This window comes from Musca autumnalis, unplaced genomic scaffold (assembly GCF_047663935.1).
Source record: "Musca autumnalis isolate F117 unplaced genomic scaffold, ASM4766393v1 scaffold_3, whole genome shotgun sequence".
NCBI classification, from domain to species: domain Eukaryota; kingdom Metazoa; phylum Arthropoda; class Insecta; order Diptera; family Muscidae; genus Musca; species Musca autumnalis.
The window spans coordinates 131,704,065-131,726,330 of NW_027411866.1; the positions used below are offsets into that span (position 1 = coordinate 131,704,065).

Here is a 22,266-nt window from a genome sequence, read left to right on the forward strand (position 1 = left end):
CTCTAAAAAAATACATAAATAAATCTGAGCTCATGTCTCCAGACGAATTTTTGTGTTTGTTATATGCTGCCTAATTTGGGAGTACCACTACAAACATTTGGATAGTTTTTTTTTGCGAAATTGCAGAAACTAATAACATCTCATACATAATAATTAGCTAAGTGTTTTTTCTTTATTAAATACACGAAAAAAAATTTAAGATTTTAAACAAGACTTCAACTGTTTTTGTTCAGAGACCATCAAAGCTTTAAGCGTGGATTTTTAAGAATATATATTTTTTTATCGACCATCAGAGCCTTGAGGGGTTACTTCTACTTGTCAATTTCAAAACAAAGAAACAAATTTTATGGCCTTATTTTGGAGTAACCCTGCGTTTACACATGTCAGTGAAAGTTCGACAAAATGCAATACATACACAAAAGGTTTATGATTGAAAACAATATTTTTAAAACGAAATAAAATAAAAATAATAAAATATGTTGTGAATTTTGTTTTAAATATGAAACAATATGTTATATGCGGCTTAATATAATTTTGAAATTGAACATGCACCGGCATGTGTAAACACACAAGAAAACTGGATGACAGTCGAACACTTTTATGGAATTTTCGAGTATAATACATGTACTCAATTGGCACCAATTTACTGGCATATGTAACTGCAAGGTAAAGGATCGATCGGAGCAAAATTGGCTGCGATATGAACATTGGAAGGGAACAATTTAGTGTGATTTGTATGTACAAGGGCTGAACGATAACTATCTGGCCTAACAATGAAAACGTGAATATTTGCCATCAAAAGCGATATTATTATTTTCTTAAGTAGTCTCCAGCATGATTTATACACTTTTTCGTGCGCTCAAACCTATTGGCGAAGCACTTATTCCACTCCGATTGAGATACCAAAACATGGTTTTTGAACGCTTTTACAGCATCTTCAGGCAACAAAAATCGTTCACCACGCCTTTTTTCTTGATGTGCTGGAATCAAATGATCAATTCCACGTTTTGTCCGGTCAAACAGGCGCTGCACACTGATCGAAACCACTGATCTAGCGGCGCAAAAGTCAAAAAATCGAACTATAAAATTGCGAAATATTTTCTATTGTATCGATTACAGACACTTCGCAGACAAAGATTTTGTTTTTTAATTTTTGTTGTTGTAAATATTCACTCAGTTATTCACTATCAAATGCAAGAGTTTTTGTTGCATCAGATTTTAAAAAATTGTTGCAAAAAAATTAACTTCATATTTGTTTAAATGTTAAATGCATTCGTAATGAAACTGGACAAGATTTATATTCAATTAATAGCAGAGGGTGAGATTTAAATTATAAAAATTAGTTTGGGGTCTGAAGGTACTTAGTTATATAGCAATAAATTTTCAAAAAATTCAATTTTTTTTGTGTTTTTATGGGTTGTACGCGCTTGTTCCATAGAGTGCATCTTGTAAACTTAGCCGAACTTAGGTTCGATTGTTTTTTGGGGAAAGAAATTGGACTCTCTGGATACGGAATAACCACATTTAGGCTGCAAATATTTGCAAATCTTTTGATGACTGCACAAAATAAGGGATTTTGCATGAAATTCATAAAAATTTAGTTGTGCATTTGTATGGGACCTAAATCAAAATATGGACCTATCTTCAGAAATGTTTGCAAGGAGGAGTTCTACCCCAGGAGACACTACAATACCATCCCAGCAAAATAAATTGGAAGTAGTGCAATGTGGACTAGTTCTGTCACGGCATGTTTTGATGCAGTTCAAACGGAGTCGTGAAAAAGGCACTCCAGTCCTCACATTTTAACTGCATTTGGATGCAATCCACAGAATCACATCCACTTGTCACATTTTAACAACATCCGGATGCAGTTCAGCGGAGTCGTGAAAAAGGCACTCCAATTCCTCATAATTTAACAGCATCCGGATGCAGTCCAAACGGAGTCGTGAAAAAGGCACTCCGTTCGCTACATATTATTAGCAGTTGTTAGAGATCCCTACCTGTACATAAATCAGTTTGGACATCTCTACAGGCAGCGGTATACATTTTCCAATAAGAGATAAGCGTGTTAACATTTTCAAACATTTGTTAATACAAACTAAATAATATTTCATTTTTGAAAATTTTTCCGGTAACTCAAGAGAAGAAAATTTCCGAATGGGAGTGCTGTTGGAGTACATGTCGAAATCTTAACTGGTGATGGGAAGACAACCCATTTAGCAAATGAACAGTTCAGCTTGGAACAAATGGAGAGCCGTGGAAACACGCATGTTTGCGATTGAATTCAATGGAGGATTTTCATAATTTGTGTTAATGTAATAAAGTTCTTAATATTTTTGTTTTACACAAATAATGCATTTTATTTGTTCTGGCATATTTTGTAACGGCTTGCACAATTTCCGCAGAATCCCTGTATCAAAACACGTGCTTTGGACTGCCTCCCATTCTACCCCAAAGGGTTAGTTAAAATGCAATGCCAAAGGTTCAGTTAAAATGCGGTGCCAGAGGGTCAGTTAAAATGCAGTGCAATGGAGTGCCTCTTTCCGTAGTCACGCTCTTGTAAAAATCATGAGTGAAAATGCATAATTTGATGCACTTCCAGATCACTTGTACATATCATTTAACTGCCTCTTTGGAGGCAAACTTTTTGCTGGGATATTACAGCTAAATATGTTATTAAATATGGGATAAAAAGTAAAAATTCAACGAATCGGGGGTACCATTAAAGGGGCTACATCGAAACATAAATCCGTATTGAAAATATTTTGTAAGAATATTTTATACGCAGTGAGAACACGGAATGCAAAATTACAGCCAAGTTGGTTTAAAAATGTGGTCATGATATTCAAAATACCTTAAATTGGGAGGTACGGTTACATGGGGACTATATCAAAACGTGCATCTATGTCCATAATTTTTGGTGAAATTATTTTTTGACCACTAGGAACCCTAAGTACCAAATTACAGGTAATTTGCTACGAAATTGTGACTTAAATCCTCAAAATACCGAAAATCTTAAGGTACCGTTATATGGGGGCTATACCAAAACATCAGCCGATATTGTTCATATTTGGCCCATTATTACCCACAGGTACAAGTTGAGTTTGTGCCAAATTTCAGTGACGTATCTCAATACGTTTGCAAGTTATTAATTTCGCGCCACTAGATCAGTGCTTTCGACCACCATGCGCTGGTTTGAATCGATGTGTGAGAGCCCACATTGTCATGATGCAGAACACGGTGCACTTGAATCAAATTTAAATGGAGGTGCTTACACCTGGGAAATTTTTGCGGATTGTAAAACTACAATGTTCATAGATTGATCGACGGAGCGCTTTATAAATAAATCGCGATTCAAATTGACATTTTTAGGGGTTGTTTAGGTTTTTGCGATTTTGCTTAGAAACCGCAAGTCCTATCAAAACGGAAATAAAAGAAAATGTTGTAGCTATCAAAATTCTCTACAAGATTGGCCTTAATCATATTTTCGTAGGTTTTACAACTTTTGAGATATAGAAGTTAAAATTGGGACAATTCAAATTCAATTCTATATCGTCTCCTTATAAAGCAATGTCACGACTGCAATTTCCCAACTTAAACTTATATATCTCAAAAAATGGTACAACCTTGGAAAAATTACATAAGCCAGTCTTGTAGAGAATTTTCATAGCTATAAGATTTTCTCAAGTCCCCTGCCGATAAGACTTTCCGTATTCAAGCAAAATCGCGAAACCCTAACAAAAAACCTAAAAATGTAAACTGAGCTTCTTTATTTCAAAAATGGTAGAGCCTGAGAACAAATCGTAAACGTCAATCCTGTAGAGAATTTTCTCAGCTACAACATTTTCTTTAGCTCCATTTCGATTGGACTTGCGGTTTCCAAGCAAAATCGTGGAAACCTAAAAAACACCTAAAAATGTGAATTTTGACCGCGATTTATTTAATAATCCCTACAGCGATTTTTTCTTGTTTTTGGATTTTCCCATCTATGAACATTGATGTTTCAGAATCCACAAAAACTCCCCCTGTGTAAGCGGTTTTCATTAAAAGTTAGTTAAGGCGCACCCTTCATTACAATGTTTTATAAGGGGGCGATACAGTCAGTGCATTGTCCCAATTTCAACTTCAATATCTCAAAAATGGTAAAACCTACGAAATTACCGTAAAGGTCAATATTGTAAAGAATTTTCATAGCTACAACATTTTCTTTAGTATCATTTTGAAAGGACTTGCGGTTTCTAAGCAAAATCGTGAAAACCTAAACAACTCCTAAAAATGTCAACTTGAATCGCAATTTATTTAAAAAGCTCTCCGGCGATTTTTTTTTTTTTTTTGATTTATCTCATCTATGCACATTGTAGTTTCAGGATCCGCAAAAACTTCCCAGGTGTAAGCACCTTCCATTTAAATTTGATTCAAGAGCACCGTGAGAATGATTTGTCTTCTCTTGTTCGTTTTTCGAACTTCTCAGGCGACTTCAGGCAAATAAATTATAGTTTACCACTCAGAATTAACCGTCCTATATTTCTCAAGCCGCATAGTCGTCACACGGTCAGATTTTCTGAATAAACAGGCAACCTTTTGCTTCGAAGTGCTTCTTACATGAACAACTTTTGTTTGATTTGGCTCGCTTTCGAAGACCTAAACGGCCGATTCCTGCTTTGTTTCAGGCTCCTTAGTATAGATCCTAGATTCGTCGTCTGTGACGATCTTATAAACGTCGTTTGAAGCACCGTGATCAATTTTATGCTCAATTTCTTTGAACCAATTCACAGGAGCCATTGTGCAAATTTGCTAGATCTAACAAGAAAAATCCATTTTTGCGGCCAGGTGAAGAAATTCCCAACGATGCCTCTATCTCGCGATATTTAACAAGGCGATCTCGCATTATCCGTTCATGTACGGCATATATTTTTGGCACAACGACCGATTTTGTGCGACCCTCACGACCTTCGTTTTCTGGCGAGTGCCGACCACGGTTGAATTCATTAAACCAGTTTTTCATAGTCCTATAGGACGGTCCTTTATTGACATACAAAGATTAATTTCATGTATATCGATATTGCGGCGATTATCTACGTCAAATTTGTGAAAAATTCTTGGACGAAAATGTTCACAAATAAATTTCATTTTTTGCAAAGTGATTTTTTCAAGTCACTGTAAACAATACAACACATGGTCGTACGACAAACTGTCCTGAGTAAGTCCAGGCTAAAAACGGTCAAACTATCTGAAAAAATTTTAAATGGTACCTGGCGATGAGGGTGTTGCTTAGGCCAGGTAGTTTTCGAGCAGCCCTCGTAGCATAGAAACGTTAAAAGCTTTTTTTCTCGAAATTACATTTTTGAAGTCGGCGCAAACGATAGCTCGAACACAAATTGAACGATCTTTATATGGTTCGGTGAGCTTGTTAAATATATAAAAAGCTTGTCTTTAAGCGAAACAGATTTTTTAAATATTTTTCATATTTTTTAACAACAAAAATTCCAAAAGTACTATATGATTTGTTCTTTCAGATGAAAAAAGAACTACTTAAAAATTTTGGTGTTTTTGGTCTGCACAACTAGGGTTAACCCCTCAAGCATGGATTTACCCTCTGTTCTGAATAGGAGCAACAAAGTAGATAAATATATTGTCTACAGACAATCTTATCAATAACAACATATTCTGTAGAAAATTTTGTCCATAATCACATTTTCTAACAAAATCTTAAACAGAACAATATTTCCTATAAAAAATCAAGTCGATAACAATATTTTTAAAGAAAATCTTTTGTTATCTTTGTCGATAGCATTCCCTAGAAAATTTTATCAATAACAACAAGATTTTATATCGAAAATCTTATTGATAACAAAATTTTATATATAATATCTTGTCGATGATAATATTTTCTATAGAAACACTTTCTACAGAAAATCTTGTTGATAGTAATGTTTTCTATAGAAAATCTGGTCGATAACAACGGTTTTTTAAAGAAATTCTTGTAGATAACAATATTCTCAGGAGAAAATTTTGCCGGTAACAACATTTTCAATAGACAAATTTGTCGATAGCAATATTTTCTATAGATTTTTTGTCGATAACAATATGTTGGTAACAATCGTTTGTATATTGCATAATATTTGGTCTGTTCCAGTACTGCAAGAATCTGCTATTTTTCCGATAACACAAAAGGAAAAAAATTATCGTAGTAAACTACAACATTTTCTTTAGCTCCATTTCGATTGGACTTGCGGTTTCCAAGCAAAATCGTGAAAACCTAAAAAACACCTAAAAATGTGAATTTTGACCGCGATTTATTTAAAAATCCCTACAGCGATTTTTTCTTGTTTTTGGATTTTTCCCATCTATGAACATTGCTGATTCAGTATCCACAAAAACTTCCCCTGTGTAAGCGGTTTTCATTAAAAGTTAGTAGCTTCTTGCATGTTCTGGAAAACAGCATTTGATTACAATCAGTAATTTCGACAGAATTCTTATGCCGATAACAATATTTTTCGTATATCTCCCCGATTTATTTCACTTCAAATCATTTCTCCCATTGGTTTTATTATCATATCATGTATCTGAACATGGGGTGGCGTCTGCAAGCAGTAGACAATGGCTTCGGCAATATCAGCACTAGCCAAAGTTGGAATTTCCTCAGGGAATCCATTGTCTTCTAAGATCTCCGTACGCACTGCACCGGGACTGATACTCTAAATAAACGAAAAAAAACATATTTGAAATTTCTCCTTAATTCAATTCTTCTAATTTTTAAAACTTACTGTAATTTTAATTTTAGTTTCTTGGTTAAGAAATTCTTGCCTTAAAACCTCCGTCAATGCAGTAACAGCATGTTTTGAAGGTGGATAAACATTTAGCATTGGATTTAAAGGTACCCCATGGCCCGTTATACTGTTAACAATAACGATATGGCCATTAAAGTTACGTTCTTTCATATTTCTAAAAGCTTCTCGAGTACACCAAACAACACCCAAAACATTGGTGTTTATGGTATTCCTTATAATGTCGGAACTATCCACAGCAGTGATAAGTGCCAATTTCAGCATTCCAGCATTATTGATTAAAACATCTACAGCACCAAATGTTTCTATGATCCAGGTAAAGGCCGTTTTTACACTTTCCTCGTTGGAAACATCACAGACATATGTGTGGAAATTCTTTTGATATTCGTTGGCAATTAAAGACCGAGTGTGATTTTCCATTTTCTCAACACGTCTAGCAAGGCCCACAACAATCATACCCTTTTCTACGAGGGCCTTACAGGTTGCTGCTCCAATACCAGAACTTGCACCAGTCACCACGGCGATTTTATTTTGCCAACGATCCATGTTTATGTTATTTTTGGCTTTGCGTTCTCTGCGAAAAGATGCTAATGACTGAACAGATTATTTTTGAAATTCTACCTAAATAAATAAACCTCAGCTCAAGTCTCCAGGCGATTTTTTTGTTTATTATATGCTGCCTAATTTGGGTGGCACACTACAACTGCAAATATCCACAATGAATTGCAAACACGACTTTGTTTGGACAGTTTGTCGCATAGAAAATTATTTTTATATGCAAAAATTGCCAAAACTAATAACATTTCATCCATGATAATCATCTAAGTGGTTTCTGTTGTCATAAATAATAATTTTTAACGAAAGTACTGCCATTTCCGTCCCATCACCAAAAACTGATTTTATTCAAAACAAATTAAAACTATATAAACGCTCTGCAAATATCTATATCTTTTCACCGACTGGCTTTACAATCATTTCATGGACCTGAACATGTGGCGGCGTCTGTATACAATAGACAATGGCATCAGCAATATCTTCTGGGGCGAGCAATGGCATATCTGCTGGATATTCATAGTTTTGGCCGAATAATTTGGTCTTAACCTCTCCGGGACTGATGCTCTAAGAAAACGCACACAAATACATAAAATTAGATAAGAATTCAAGAATTTTTGAGGCGTACCACATAACCACTTACCGTAACCTTAACTTTCGATTTGTGCATTTGCAATTCCTGCCTCACAACTTCAGTCATTGCAGTAATGGCATATTTCGTTGGTGGATAAATATTTAAACCCGCTGACTCGGTCAAGGAATGACCCACAATGCTGTTAATATTGATAATATGACCATCAAATTTTCGCTCCCGCATGCTACGAAAAGCTTCTCGTAGACACCAAACAACACCCAAGATATTGGTATTGACTGTGTTGCGTATAGCATCGGAATTATCGGATGATATTATATAGATGTCATTATACAAAACTCCTGCATTATTGACCAAAACATCCACACCGCCAAACTGTTTGGTGATCCAAGCAAATGCCCTCCTAACGCTTTCCTCATCCGATACATCGCATTTATATGAATGAAAATTCTTTTGATATTTTCGCGATATTAAAAGCCTGGTTTGACTTTCAATTTTCTCAACACGTCTGGCTAGACCCACAACAATCATACCACGTTCGACAAGTGCTTTGCAAGTGGCTACTCCAATACCAGAACTGGCACCCGTTACAACTGCAACTTTATTCTCCCAACGATCCATTATTAGGTGTTTTTAGTTTTTTTCTTTTGTTGGAACTAATATGTTTCCGATGCTGTTCTCTTGATTTATATACCTATGAAATTCTATAACAATTAGGGTTTTCTTTGTTACCACATTGAGTCACCCGAAGTGTTACCAATCTGAGGGTTATGAATATTGCACCTAATATTGGCATATGTATGAATATTGTAATTAAATATTATTATAAATTACTATACAATTTTATGCATATGATTATTTTTAAGATTGGGTGTTGTTGTGCAATGTGACTATGATGAATACCAGATACCATGATCTCTTGTCGATAACAAAATTTTCTATAGAATTTGTTCTTTTCTATAGAAAATATTGTTATTGATAACATTTCTTATGGAAAATATAGTTTTCGACTACATTTCCTTCGGAAAATATTTTTATCGACAACATTTTCTATAAAAAAATATTGTTATCGACAACATTTTCTACAGAAAATATTTCTATCGACATCCATAGGAAATTTTATTATCGACAAGTATTTTCTATTGACAGTAGCAATAATTTCGGCAGCATATTTTATAAAAACGTTGTTATCGACAACATTTTCTGTGGAAAATATTGTTTTCTATTGAAAGTAGAAATACTATCGATAGTATATTTTATAGAAAATTTTGTTATCGACATCAATTTTATAAAAAATATTGTTATTGACAGCATTTTCTATTGAAAGTATAGTCTTCGACAACATTTCCTATATAAACTATTGTTATCGATAACATTTCATATGGAACATATTGTTATCGACAACATTTTCTATGGAAAATCTTGTTATAGACAAAATTTTCTATGGCAAATGCTGTTATCGACAACATTTTTTATGGAAAATGTTGTTATTTACAAAATTTTCTATGGCAAATGCTGTTATCGACTGCATTTTCTATGGAAAATTTTGTTATCGACAAACTTTTCTATGGAAAATGTTGTTATCGACAAAATTTTCTATGGATAGTGTTGTTATCGACTAAATTATTAATGAAAAATATTGTTGTCGGCAATATTTTCTATGGAAAATGTTGTTATCGACAACACTTTCTATTGAATATGTTGTTATCGACAAAATTTTCTATAGAAAATGTTATTTTAGGTAACATTATTTATGAAAAATATTGTTATCGGCCATATTTTCTATGGAAAATATTGTTATCGAAAAAATTTCCAATGAAAAATATTGTTGCCGACAACATTTCCGATGGAAAATACAGTTATCGACAAAATGTTCTATTGAAAATATCCTTATATAGAAAATATTTTATTGAACATATTGTTATCGACAACATTTTCTATTGAAAATACGGTTGTCTACAAAATTTCACATTTTTTTGATCACATTTCCAATGAACAATATTGTTTCCAACGGAAAATATTGTTATCGTTAATATGTCCTTTGAAAAATATTGTTATCGACAACATTTTCTATGGAAAATTTTGCTATCGACAAATTTTTTTATAGAAAATGCTCTTTTAGACTCCATTATCTATGAACAATATTGTTATCTACAAAATTTTCTATGGAAAATGTTGTTATCGAAAACATGTCCAATGAAAAATATTGTTATCGACAACATTTCCAATGGAAAATACTGTTTAATTAATTCTCTTTCGAGTTGAGCTGTTAGGCCTTTAGAGATACATTGAAAAATTAGGAGTCTACCGAAGTCCCACGCATCCAACCATTACACTAGTTTCACGGGTGGTAAATCCGATCTTCAGGTGTATTAGGATGTTGTTTTTGTGACAGACGAAGGCAAAGCTTGGTAACTGGTATATATATCGAACTTCATTAGATAAATGTATATGCGAAATTATGTCAATTAATTGAAACTCCAAACTTTTCCTATAGTCCTGCTTTGGTAATCCCATTTTTCAATGTTCACAAATACTATGGTAAGTTTTATTCCTACATCATTAGTAATTGCTCTTCTATATCAGAAGATTTTATTTTTTGATCATCAATTATTGTCTACTAAAGTTTTGACAAGTTGATACTGTTATCGACAAAATGTTCTATTGAAAATATTCTTATCTACAAAATTTTTTATTGAAAATATTGTTATCGACAAAATTTCCAGCGGAAAATATTGTTATCATTAATATTTCCTTTGGAAAATATTGTTATCGACAACATTTTCTATAGAAAATATTGTTATCGACAACATTTTCTATAGAAAATATTGTTATCGACAACATTTTCTATAGAAAATATTGTTATCGACAACATTTTCTATAGAAAATATTGTTATCAACAACATTTTCTATTGAAAATATTGTTATCAACAACATTTTCGATAAAAATATTGTTATCGACAACATTTTCTAAAGAAAATATTGTTATCGACAACATTTTCTAAAGAAAATATTGTTATCGACAACATTTTCTAAAGAAAATATTGTTATCGACAACATTTTCTATAGAAAATACTGTTATCGACAACATTTTCTATAGAAAATATTGTTATCGACAACATTTTCTATAGAAAATATTGTTATCGACAACATTTTCTATAGAAAATATTGTTATCGACAACATTTTCTATAGAAAATATTGTTATCGACAACATTTTCTATAGAAAATATTGTTATCGACAACATTTTCTATAGAAAATATTGTTATCGACAACATTTTCTATAGAAAATATTGTTATCGACAACATTTTCTATAGAAAATATTGTTATCGACAACATTTTCTATAGAAAATATTGTTATCGACAACATTTTCTATAGAAAATATTGTTATCGACAACATTTTCTATAGAAAATATTGTTATCGACAACATTTTCTATAGAAAATATTGTTAACGACAACATTTTCTATAGAAAATATTGTTATCGACAACATTTTCTATAGAAAATATTGTTATCGACAACATTTTCTATAGAAAATATTGTTATCGACAACATTTTCTATAGAAAATATTGTTATCGACAACATTTTCTATAGAAAATATTGTTATCGACAACATTTTCTATAGAAAATATTGTTATCGACAACATTTTCTATAGAAAATATTGTTATCGACAACATTTTCTATAGAAAATATTGTTATCAACAACATTTGCTATAGAAAATATTGTTATCAACAACATTTGCTATAGAAAATATTGTTATCAACAACATTTTCTATAGAAAATATTGTTATCAACAACATTTTCTATAGAAAATATTGTTATCGACAACATTTTCTACAAATTTTTTTATATTTTCCATTGTAAAAGTTGTTATCGATAGCATATTGTACAGAAAATATTGTTATCGATAATATTTTCTATGAAAAATATTGTTATCGGCCGCTTCTATCGAAGTTGTTTATCTATCAAAAATTTTGTTATGGAATGGAACAGACATAAAAAAATCAATAACATATTCTCTGTTCCAGAACCTGCGATAACAGTTTTTCCTTTATGTTATCGAAAAAGGTAGTAAAAACTAGTAGACCTTTGGAGTTCTGGAACAGACCAATAACAAATATTTTCTCAATAAAGCAATATTTATTAAAAACTGGAACCATCACACTCTTTCCCCCACAGGTTTTATGATCATTTCATGAATCTGAACATGAGGCGGAGTCTGTATACAATATACTATAGCATCGGCTATATCATCGCTGGTTAATGCTGGTAATTCAGTGGGAAAATTGATATTTTCACCCAAAATTTCAGTTCTAACAGCACCGGGACTTATGCTCTGTGGAAATTTTGATAAAGAAATTTTAGCACACACATATATTCCAAATCTAATCCAATATCTACTCACCGTCACTTTAATTTTAGTTTCCTGAGATAAAAATTCCTGACGCAACACTTCTGTCATTGCCGTGACTGCATGTTTTGAGGGGGGATAAATATTTAAATTAAAACCATTCACAAAGGTGGGAACAATGTGTCCAGCTACACTATTAATAATGACAACATGACCATCAATATTACGTTGCTTCATGCTGCAGAATGCTTCCCGTGTGCACCAGACAACACCCAAAATATTTGTGTTGACCGTACTTGTAATAACCTCTGAATTATCAGGAGCAACAATGGAGCCCATCTTATATATACCAGCGTTATTAATCAAAACATCAACTCCACCAAAGTTTTCTTCAATCCAGGCAAAGGCCTTCTTTACACTTTCTTCATCGGAAACATCACAGACATGAGTGTGGAAATTCCTTTGAAATTCCTCAGCAATTAAGGGACGGGTTTGATTTTCCATTTTTTCAACACGTCTTGCTAGGCCCACCACAATCATGCCCCTTTCCACCAGGGCTTTACAGGTGGCTGCCCCAATACCAGCACTGGCCCCAGTTACTACAGCTATTTTATTTTGCCAACGTTCCATGATCCGAAAGATGTGTTTATGCTGTTGATCGCAGTAGGTTGTGTATCAAACTGATGGCATATTTATAATGGCGAAATTTATAAGATACCGGAGGGAATTATGTATATGCCTTCACACTCTCTCGCTCTCTTTCGAGTGTTTGTGATATGAATAATAATGAATCTATTATGTTTATTAATTCATTAAGTAAGATTCTACAAAAGTTATTCACTTGGCACTATAGTTGAAAAAAGCAAGTCATCATCAATTCGAGCTTAATTTGCAACTTCAAAACATACCCACAGACAGCGCTTGTACGTTAGAGTATACATATTATTGCGTTAAAAGTTGCTTTATAAAAATATGGTCTGTTCCAGAACTCCAAGAATCTGCAGAAAATATTATCTACGGAACGTTTTCTATCGAAAATATTGTTATTAACAACATTTGCTATAGAAAATAGTGCTATCGACAACATTTTCTATAGAAAATACTGTTATCGACAACATTTTCTATAGAAAATACTGTTATCGACAACATTTTCTATAGAAAATATTGTTATCGACAACATTTTCTATAGAAAATATTGTTATCGACAACATTTTCTATAGAAAATATCGTTATCGACAACATTTTCTATAGAAAATATCGTTATCGACAACATTTTCTATAGAAAATATCGTTATCGACAACATTTTCTATAGAAAATATCGTTATCGACAACATTTTCTATAAAAAATATTGTTATCGACAACATTTTCTATAGAAAATATTGTTATCGACAACATTTTCTATAGAAAATATTGTTATTGACCACATTTTCTATAGAAAATATAGTTATCGACAACATTTTCTATAGAAAATATTGTTATCGACAACATTATCTACTGAAAATATTGTTATCGACAACATTTTCTATATAAAATATTGTTATCGAAAACATTTTCTACTGAAAATATTGTTATCGACAACATTATCTACTGAAAATATTGTTATCGACAACATTTTCTATATAAAATATTGTTATCGACAACATTTTCTATATAAAATATTGCTATCGACAACATTTTCTATATAAAATATTGTTATCGGCAACATTTTCTATATAAATTATTGTTATCGACAACATTTTCAATAGAAAATATTGTTATCGACAACATTTTCAATAGAAAATATTGTTATCGACAACATTTTCTACAGGTTGTAGATTCTTGGAGTTCTGGAGCAGACAATGTATTTATAGACAACAACTTCTATACAAAATATTTTTATCGATACCATTTTATACAAAATTGCTTATTGACAACAAGTTATCGATAACAACATTTTCATAGAAAACATGGTCGATAACAACATTTTCCATAAAAAAATAATAATATTATATGTGCTCTGTTCCAGAACCTGCAAGAAGCTACTATTTTTTACTACGATAACATTTTTTTCCTTTATGTTGTCGGAAAAAATAGTAAAAATTAGTAGATTCTTGCAGTTCTGGAACAGACCAAATATTTTATAGACACTTTTGGCTAACAATTGATCTGTTCCAGAACTGTAAGAATGTATTAATTTTTACTATTTTTTCGATATCATAAAAGAAAAATTGTTATCGTAGTAAAAAATAGTAACTTCTTGCTATGGTTGTCGATAATCAGCATTTTCCATCGAAAATGTTTTCAATAACAATATTGCTCTGTTCCAGAACCTGCAAGAATCTCCAATTTTTTACTACGATAACAATTTGCCTTTTATGTTATCGAAAAAAGTAGTAAAAATTAGTAGATTCTTGCAGTTCTGGAACAGGCCACAGACCAATATTGCTCTGTTCCAGAACCTGCAAGAATCTACAATTTTTTACTACGATAACAATTTGTCCTTTATGTTATCGAAAAAAGTAGTAAAAATTAGTAGATTCTTGCAGTTCTGGAACAGACCATCTTGCATTTCTGGAACAAAGCATATATTTCATAGAAAAAGTTGTTTAATACGATCACAACTCTTCCTTTATGCTATCGAAAAATATCGACCCTATTTTCTAAAGAAATTACTGTGGTCACCAATATTTTCCATTGAAATTACTGTTATCGACAATATTTTCTACAGCTATTAATGTTATATATAATATAATAATATAACTGTTCCACAAACATCCCATAAGGGACAAGGGAGACTTCTCTCATATCAATGAGTGCACCCCGATTCATATTAGCTCAATGATATGGGACCTACAGTTTATCGCCGAGTCCGAACGGCGTGTCTAAGACACCTCTTTTGTAAAGAAGTTTTACATGGCTGAAATACTCAGGAAATGTCGCCAACATTACTGAGGGGTATTATTGTTATCGACAATATTTTCTATTGAAGTTATTGTTATTGACAATATTTTCTAAAGAAATTATTGTTATCGACAATAATGTCTGTAGAAATTATTGTTATCGACAAAATTTTCTATAGAAATTATTGTTATCGGCAATATTCTACACAGGAGTTATTGTTACAAATAATATTTTCAATATAATTTTTACTATAGAAATTATTGTTATCGACAATCTTATTCGTAGAGACAATTTTATAAATATAATTTTTATATTATTTTATGTAAGCGACAAAATTTTCTTTAGAAATTTCTGTAATCGACACGATATTCCGCAAAAGTTTTTATTATCGACAATTTTTTTATATTATTTTATGTAATCGACAAAATTTTCTACAGAAATTTTTGTTATCGACAAGATTTTCTGCCGAAGTTTTTGTTATTGACAAAATTTTATATAAAAAGTTTTGTTATCGACGATATTTTCTATAGAAATTTTTGTTCTCGTCAAAATTTTCTATAGAAATTTTTGTGCTCGACAAAATATTCTATAGAAATTTTTGTTTTCCAAAAAATTGTCTATATAAATTTTTGTCGTCGACAAAATTTTCTGCAGAAGTTTTTGTTATCGACAAAATTTTTTATAAATTTTTTATAAAAAAGTTTCTACAGAAATTTCTGTTAACGACAAAATTTTCTATAGAAATTTTTGTTATCGACATAATTTTCTAAAGAAATTTTTGTTATTGACAAAATTTTCTATAGAAATTTTTGTTATCGACAAAATTTTCTATAGAAATTTTTGTTATCGACAAAATTATCTATAGAAATTTTTGTTATCGACAAAATTTTCTATAGAAATTTTTGTTATCGACAAAATTTTCTTTAGAAATTTTTGTTATCGACAAAATTTTCTATAGAAATTTTTGTCATCGACAAAATTTTCTATAAAAATTTTTGTTATCGACAAGATTTTCTATAGAAATTTGTGTTATTGATAAAATTTTTCTATGGAAATTTATGTTATTGACAAAAGTTTTGTTTAGAAATTTCTGTTATCGACAATATTTTCTATAGAAATTTTTGTTATCGAAAAAATTTTCTCTAAAAATTTTTGTTATTGGCAAATATAGAAATGATTATTATAAAAAATTTTTTCTATACAAATGATTGATATAGGCAATATTTTTGATAGAAATTACAGGGTTAATATTCTCCGGAGAAAGTGCTTCATATCGTTGATCGAAATTTCGCATACAATACGGAAAATTGTCACAAACAAATAGTGAATAATTAGCATATCATCGTTCTTATTTATGCCATGGCGAATAAAGCTCCAAAAAATAGCAAAATATTTATCAATATAATTAAGCTTACATTAATTTATGTGTGATGAAGTTAATAGGTAGTCTAGCCAGTCTAATAATATTGCTTCGCAGAGAACAGACACGTGTGGAAGACATCAAGCATGGATCGTTGGCAAAATAAAATCGCTGTTGTGACGGGTGCTAGTTCGGGTACTGGTGCAGCCACGTGTAAAGCTCTTGTTGAAAGGGGTATGATTGTTGTTGGCTTAGCCAGACGTGTGGGAAAAATGGAATGCCAGACTAGATTCCTTATTGCCATCGAATATCGAAAAAACTTTTACACTCAAAGGTGTGATGTTTCGAATGAAGCAAGTGTAAAAGCTGCCTTCTCGTGGATTATAGAAAAATTTGGAGGTGTAGATATTTTAATCAATAATGCTGGTATTCTGAAATTGGGACGCCTTACTGATTCCAAATGTTCAGATATTATAAAAAATACCATCAATACTAATGTCCTGGGTGTGGTCTGGTGTACTCGAGAGGCATTTAAAAGTATGAAAGAACGTAATGTTGATGGTCATATTGTTATCATAAACAGTATACTGGGCCATATGGTTCCTGTAATTGCAGATCCTCTGTTAAATATTTATGAACCATCTAAATATGCCATTACCGCAATGACTGAAGTTCTGCGTCAAGAATTTCTTAATCAAGGAACCCATATTAAAGTAACAGTGAGTTAGAAATGAGATTTGGGGTTACGAGGGGAATATAATGTGTTGCTTTTGTCTGTTTGGTTTTTAGAGTATTAGTCCCGGTGCAGTGCGTACGGAGATCTTAGAGGATGTTGCCTTTCCCATTGACATACCAGCTTTGTCCAGCAACGATATTGCCGATGCCATTGTCTATTGTATACAGACTCCACCAAATGTACAAATTCATAATATGATTATAAAGCCATTGGGAGAAAAGTATTGAGCGAAACATACCAATAAGTACATAAGTATCTATGTATACCATAATTGAAACAAAAGTTTTTATAATCGATCTGGTGTAGAGTAGATCAAATGAAAGAAAAACAATTTCATAGAAACTATAAACTATTGAAATTTTTATTGGCAAGATTTTCTGCGGAAATTGTTATTGTCGACAATATTTTCTATAAAAATTATTGTTATAGACAAGATTTTTTCATAGAAATGATTGTTGTCGCTAAGATTTTCCCTCGAAATTAATGTTATCGGCAAAATTTTCTACGAACATAATTTTTATTGACAATTAGATTCACATAAATTGTTGTTATCGAAAATCCTTTCTATAGGAATATTTGCTATCGAAAATATATTCTATAGAAATTATTATTATCGATAATATTGTCTATAAAAATTATTTTTGTTGAAGATATTTTCTATTATTAATTATTTTTATCGAAAATATTTTCTATACAAATATATTCTATAGAAATTATTATTATCGATAATATTGTCTATAAAAATTATTTTTGTTGAAAATATTTTCTATTATTAATTATTTTTATCGAAAATATTTTCTATACACATTATTCTTTATCCATATAAATTATTGCTATCGACAAGATTTTCTATGGAAATTATTGTTATCGACTAGATTTTTCATAGAAATTATCGTTATCGTTAAGACTTATTGCTATCGACAATTTTTTCTAGATATTATTGTTATCGACAATGTTTTCTATAGAAATGAATGTTATCGGCAATATTTTCTATAGAAATTGTTATAATCGACGACAGTTTCTATCGAAATTGTTGTTATCGACAACAGTTTCTATAGAAGTTGTTTTTATAGAACACAGTTTCTTTAAAATTTTTTGTTATCAACAACAGTTTCTATAGAAATTGTTGTAACCGACAACATTTTCTACAGAAATTGTTGTTATCGTTAACAGTTTCTTTAAAAATGTTTGTTATCGACAACAGTTTATATAGAAATTGTTATTATCGACAACAGTTTCTATAGAATTGTTGTTATCGATAATAGTTTCTATAGAAATTGTTGTTATCGACAACAGTTTCTATAGAAATTGTTATTGACAACAGTTTCTACAGAAATTGTTGTTATGGACAACAGTTTCTATAGAAATTGTTGTTATCGACAACAGTTTCTATAGAAATTTTTGTTATCGACAACAGTTTCTATAGAAATTGTTGTTATCGACAACAGTTTCTATAGAAATTGTAGTTATCGACAACAGTTTCTATAAAAATTGTAGATATCGACAACAGTTTCTATAGAAATTCTTGTTATCGACAACAGTTTCTATAGGAATTCTTGTTATCGACAGCAGTTTCTATAGAAATTGTTTTATCGACAAGAGTTTCTATGGAAATTGTTGTTATCGACAACAGTTTCTATAGAAATTGTTGTTATCGACAACAGTTTCTATAGAAATTGTTGTTATCGACAACAGTTTCTATAGAAATTTTTGTTATCGACATCAGTTTCTATAGAAATTTTTGTTATCGACATCAGTTTCTATAGAAATTGTTTTATCGACAAGAGTTTCTATGGAAATTGTTGTTATCGACAACAGTTTCTATAGAAATTGTTGTTATCGACAACAGTTTCTATAGAAATTGTTGTTATCGACAACAGTTTCTATAGAAATTTTTGTTATCGACAACAGTTTCTATAGAAATTTTTGTTATCGACAACAGTTTCTATAGAAATTTTTGTTATCGACATCAGTTTATATAGAAATTGTTTTATCGACAAGAGTTCCTATGGAAATTGTTGTTATCGACAACAGTTTCTATAGAAATTGTTGTTATCGACAACAGTTTCTATAGAAATTGTTGTTATCGACAACAAATTCTATAGAAATCGTTTTATCGACAACAGTTTCTGTAGAAATTGTTGTTATCGACAACAGTTTCTATAAAAATTGTTGTTATCGACAACAGTTTCTATAGAAATTGTTGTTATCGACAGCAGTTTGTATAGAAATTGTTGTTATCGACAACAGTTTGTATAGAAATTGTTGTTATCGACAACAGTTTCTATAGAAATTGTTGTTATCGACAACAGTTTCTATAGAAATTGTTGTTATCGACAACAGTTTCTATAGAAATTGTTGTTATCGACAACAGTTTCTATAAAAATTGTTGTTATCGACAACAGTTTCTATAAAAATTGTTGTTATCGACAACAGTTTCTATAGAAGTTGTTGTTATCGACAACAGTTTCTATAGAAGTTGTTGTTATCGACAACAGTTTCTATAGAAGTTGTTGTTATCGACAACAGTTTCTATAGAAGTTGTTGTTATCGACAACAGTTTCTATAGAAGTTGTTGTTATCGACAACAGTTTCTATAGAAATTGTTGTTATCGACAACAGTTTCTATAGAAATTGTTGTTATCGACAACAGTTTCTATAGAAGTTGTTGTTATCGACAACAGTTTCTATAGAAATTGTTGTTATCGACAACAGTTTCTATAGAAATTGTTGTTATCGACAACAGTTTCTATAGAAATTGTTGTTATCGACAACAGTTTCTATAGAAATTGTTGTTATCGACAACAGTTTCTATAGAAATTGTTGTTATCGACAACAGTTTCTATTGAAATTGTTGTTATCGACAACAGTTTCTATAGAAATTGTTGTTATCGACAACAGTTTCTATAGAAATTGTTGTTATCGACAACAGTTTCTATAGAAATTGTTGTTATCGACAACAGTTTCTATAGAAATTGTTGTTATCGACAACAGTTTCTATAGAAATTGTTGTGATCGACAACAGTTTCTATAGAAATTATTGTTATCGACAACAGTTTCTATAGAAATTGTTGTTATCGACAACAGTTTCTATAGAAATTGTTGTTATCGACAACAGTTTCTATAGAAATTGTTGTTATCGACAACAGAGTCTATAGAAATTGTTGTTATCGACAACAGAAACTATAGAAATTGTTGTTATCGACAACAGTTTCTATAGAAATTGTTGTTATCGACAACAGTTTCTATAGAAATTGTTGTTATCGACAACAGTTTCTATAGAAATTGTTGTTATCGACAACAGTTTCTATAGAAATTGTTGTTATCGACAACAGAGTCTGTAGAAATTGTTGTTATCGACAACAGAGTCTATAGAAATTGTTGTTATCGACAATATTTTCTATAGAAATTATTGTTATCTACAATATCTTCTGTAGAAATTATTGTTATAGGCAATATTTTCTCTAGAAGTTATTGTTATCGAAAACTTCTCTGCAGACATTCGAAATTTTTTCAAAAATTCAATTTTTTTGTTAAAATTATTGTTATCGACGACATTTTCTTTAGAATTTATTGTTGTTGGCAATATTGTCTATAATAATTATTCTTATCTATTTTTACTAGAGAAATTTTTGTTATCGACAAAATTTTCTATAGAAATTATTGTTATCGGCAATATTTTCTGTCGAAAATTCAGTATTATTTTGATCCTGTAGCGTTTTTTTCTACATATTGAATTGTCAAGACGTTAGGCGCACCCCCGTCATCATTCATATCAATGAAACATTTTAATAAAATTGTTCATATTGTTTTTATATGCACAGTTTTTAAAAACGAGTTTTTTTCTCAATTTTTTTTTTATTAATTTTAAAACTACATCAATCGCTTTATTTCAAATTCTTTCTCCAATGGGTTTGATAATCATTTCATGAATTTGAACATTTGGCGGTGTTTGTATGCAATATACAATGGCATCGGCAATATCCTCTGGATTTAAAGCAGGTATTTCCGGAGGAAATTCAATTCCTTCACCCATTATTTCAGTTTTTACGCCACCAGGACTAATGCTCTACACAGAATAATAAAAGAAATAATTTACAAAAAAAATCTCTTAAAAAAAACAAACTAATGATTACAACTCACCGTTATTTTGATTTTTGTTTCCTTTGAAAGAAATTCTTGCCTTAGAACTTCTGTCATTGCAGTGACAGCATGTTTTGAGGGTGGATAAATATTAAGATCATAACCTTGAGTACTTGCCGGTACCACATGACCTACCACACTATTAATGATCACAATATGACCATCAAAATTACGTTTCTTCATGCTAAGGAACGCCTCTCTCATACACCAAACAGCACCCAAAACATTTGTGTTTAAAGTGTTTTTAATTAAATCCGAATTGTTTGGATCAACCATTGAGCCAATTTTAACCATACCAGCATTATTAATCAAAACATCAACACCACCGAATTTTTCTTCAATCCAAGCAAAGGCCGTCTTAACGCTTTCTTCGTCGCAGACATCACATTTATGGGTGTGGAAATTCTTTTGGAATTCACCAGCAATTAGGGGACGGGTTTGATTTTCCATTTTTTCAACACGTCTTGCTAGGCCCACCACTATCATTCCCTTTTCCACCAACGCCTTACAGGTCGCGGCTCCAATACCAGCACTAGCTCCTGTGACAACAGCTATTTTATTTTGCCAACGTTCCATTTTTAGTTTGTTTTTTGCTTCTTTATGTCCAATCTTATTGGGCTCACAACTGTGAATGAGAGTTTAGTGGCATTTTTATAAGCAAAATAGATTTGTTTGTTTTTTGAAATTAAGTTCATTATCAAGTTCATCATCACTTATCGGAGAGAATATAAATATGACAACGAATTGTGTCATCAGACTAACACTAGACTACAACTTTATGTATTTCTTGGTTTAAAAAGAATTTGTCATCAGTTCATATACATGATCTTCTAATAGAATAAATTGGGCAATTTGTAT

General features: G+C 31.2%; 6 protein-coding genes across 8 annotated transcripts in view; 2 read left to right on the top strand and 4 right to left on the bottom strand.

The window, feature by feature from the left end:
* The window catches only part of m (zona pellucida domain-containing protein miniature), a 196,426-nt gene that overhangs the window by 107,752 nt on the left and 66,408 nt on the right, over window positions 1-22,266 (top strand). The window lies entirely within an intron of this gene.
* LOC141400096 (farnesol dehydrogenase-like) lies at window positions 274-22,040 on the bottom strand. Of its 2 annotated transcripts, XM_073979524.1 has the most exons (3): window positions 21,409-22,040; window positions 21,129-21,334; window positions 274-284 (listed from the first exon to the last, which is right to left on the bottom strand). In XM_073979524.1, the coding sequence occupies exons 1-2, from the start codon at window positions 21,982-21,984 to the stop codon at window positions 21,158-21,160; spliced, it is 753 nt and encodes a 250-aa protein (XP_073835625.1). In that variant the 5' UTR covers window positions 21,985-22,040; the 3' UTR covers window positions 274-284; window positions 21,129-21,157. The 2 variants fall into 2 exon arrangements, with proteins under 2 accessions (XP_073835625.1, XP_073835623.1); XM_073979522.1 differs by lacking the exon at window positions 274-284 and having other exon boundaries at window positions 21,066-21,334.
* Window positions 6,481-7,512, bottom strand: LOC141400094 (farnesol dehydrogenase-like). Its single transcript, XM_073979520.1, has 2 exons — window positions 6,768-7,512; window positions 6,481-6,698 (listed from the first exon to the last, which is right to left on the bottom strand). The coding sequence occupies exons 1-2, from the start codon at window positions 7,332-7,334 to the stop codon at window positions 6,525-6,527; spliced, it is 741 nt and encodes a 246-aa protein (XP_073835621.1). The 5' UTR covers window positions 7,335-7,512; the 3' UTR covers window positions 6,481-6,524.
* Window positions 7,653-8,621, bottom strand: LOC141400093 (farnesol dehydrogenase-like). Its single transcript, XM_073979519.1, has 2 exons — window positions 7,984-8,621; window positions 7,653-7,907 (listed from the first exon to the last, which is right to left on the bottom strand). Exons 1-2 carry the CDS (start codon window positions 8,551-8,553, stop codon window positions 7,731-7,733), a joined length of 747 nt encoding a protein of 248 aa, XP_073835620.1. The 5' UTR covers window positions 8,554-8,621; the 3' UTR covers window positions 7,653-7,730.
* LOC141400092 (farnesol dehydrogenase-like) lies at window positions 12,053-12,989 on the bottom strand. The gene is made up of 2 exons (XM_073979518.1): window positions 12,342-12,989; window positions 12,053-12,272 (listed from the first exon to the last, which is right to left on the bottom strand). Exons 1-2 carry the CDS (start codon window positions 12,915-12,917, stop codon window positions 12,096-12,098), a joined length of 753 nt encoding a protein of 250 aa, XP_073835619.1. The 5' UTR covers window positions 12,918-12,989; the 3' UTR covers window positions 12,053-12,095.
* Window positions 16,676-17,492, top strand: LOC141400095 (farnesol dehydrogenase-like). Its single transcript, XM_073979521.1, has 2 exons — window positions 16,676-17,248; window positions 17,319-17,492. The coding sequence occupies exons 1-2, from the start codon at window positions 16,676-16,678 to the stop codon at window positions 17,490-17,492; spliced, it is 747 nt and encodes a 248-aa protein (XP_073835622.1).

Bases quoted from the DNA above. Each gene is read 5' to 3' on its own strand.
- LOC141400093 (XM_073979519.1), bottom strand. From the start codon at position 8,553: ATGGATCGTTGGGAGAATAAAGTTGCAGTTGTAACGGGTGCCAGTTCT. The intron at 7,908-7,983 runs GTAAGTGGTTAT...GCGTTTTCTTAG, and splicing joins AATCGAAAGTTAAGGTTACG to AGCATCAGTCCCGGAGAGGT.
- LOC141400094 (XM_073979520.1), bottom strand. From the start codon at position 7,334: ATGGATCGTTGGCAAAATAAAATCGCCGTGGTGACTGGTGCAAGTTCT. The intron at 6,699-6,767 runs GTAAGTTTTAAA...TCGTTTATTTAG, and splicing joins AAACTAAAATTAAAATTACA to AGTATCAGTCCCGGTGCAGT.
- LOC141400095 (XM_073979521.1), top strand. From the start codon at position 16,676: ATGGATCGTTGGCAAAATAAAATCGCTGTTGTGACGGGTGCTAGTTCG. The intron at 17,249-17,318 runs GTGAGTTAGAAA...TTTGGTTTTTAG, and splicing joins GAACCCATATTAAAGTAACA to AGTATTAGTCCCGGTGCAGT.
- LOC141400096 (XM_073979524.1), bottom strand. From the start codon at position 21,984: ATGGAACGTTGGCAAAATAAAATAGCTGTTGTCACAGGAGCTAGTGCT. The intron at 21,335-21,408 runs GTGAGTTGTAAT...TATTCTGTGTAG, and splicing joins AAACAAAAATCAAAATAACG to AGCATTAGTCCTGGTGGCGT.
- LOC141400092 (XM_073979518.1), bottom strand. From the start codon at position 12,917: ATGGAACGTTGGCAAAATAAAATAGCTGTAGTAACTGGGGCCAGTGCT. The intron at 12,273-12,341 runs GTGAGTAGATAT...AAATTTCCACAG, and splicing joins AAACTAAAATTAAAGTGACG to AGCATAAGTCCCGGTGCTGT.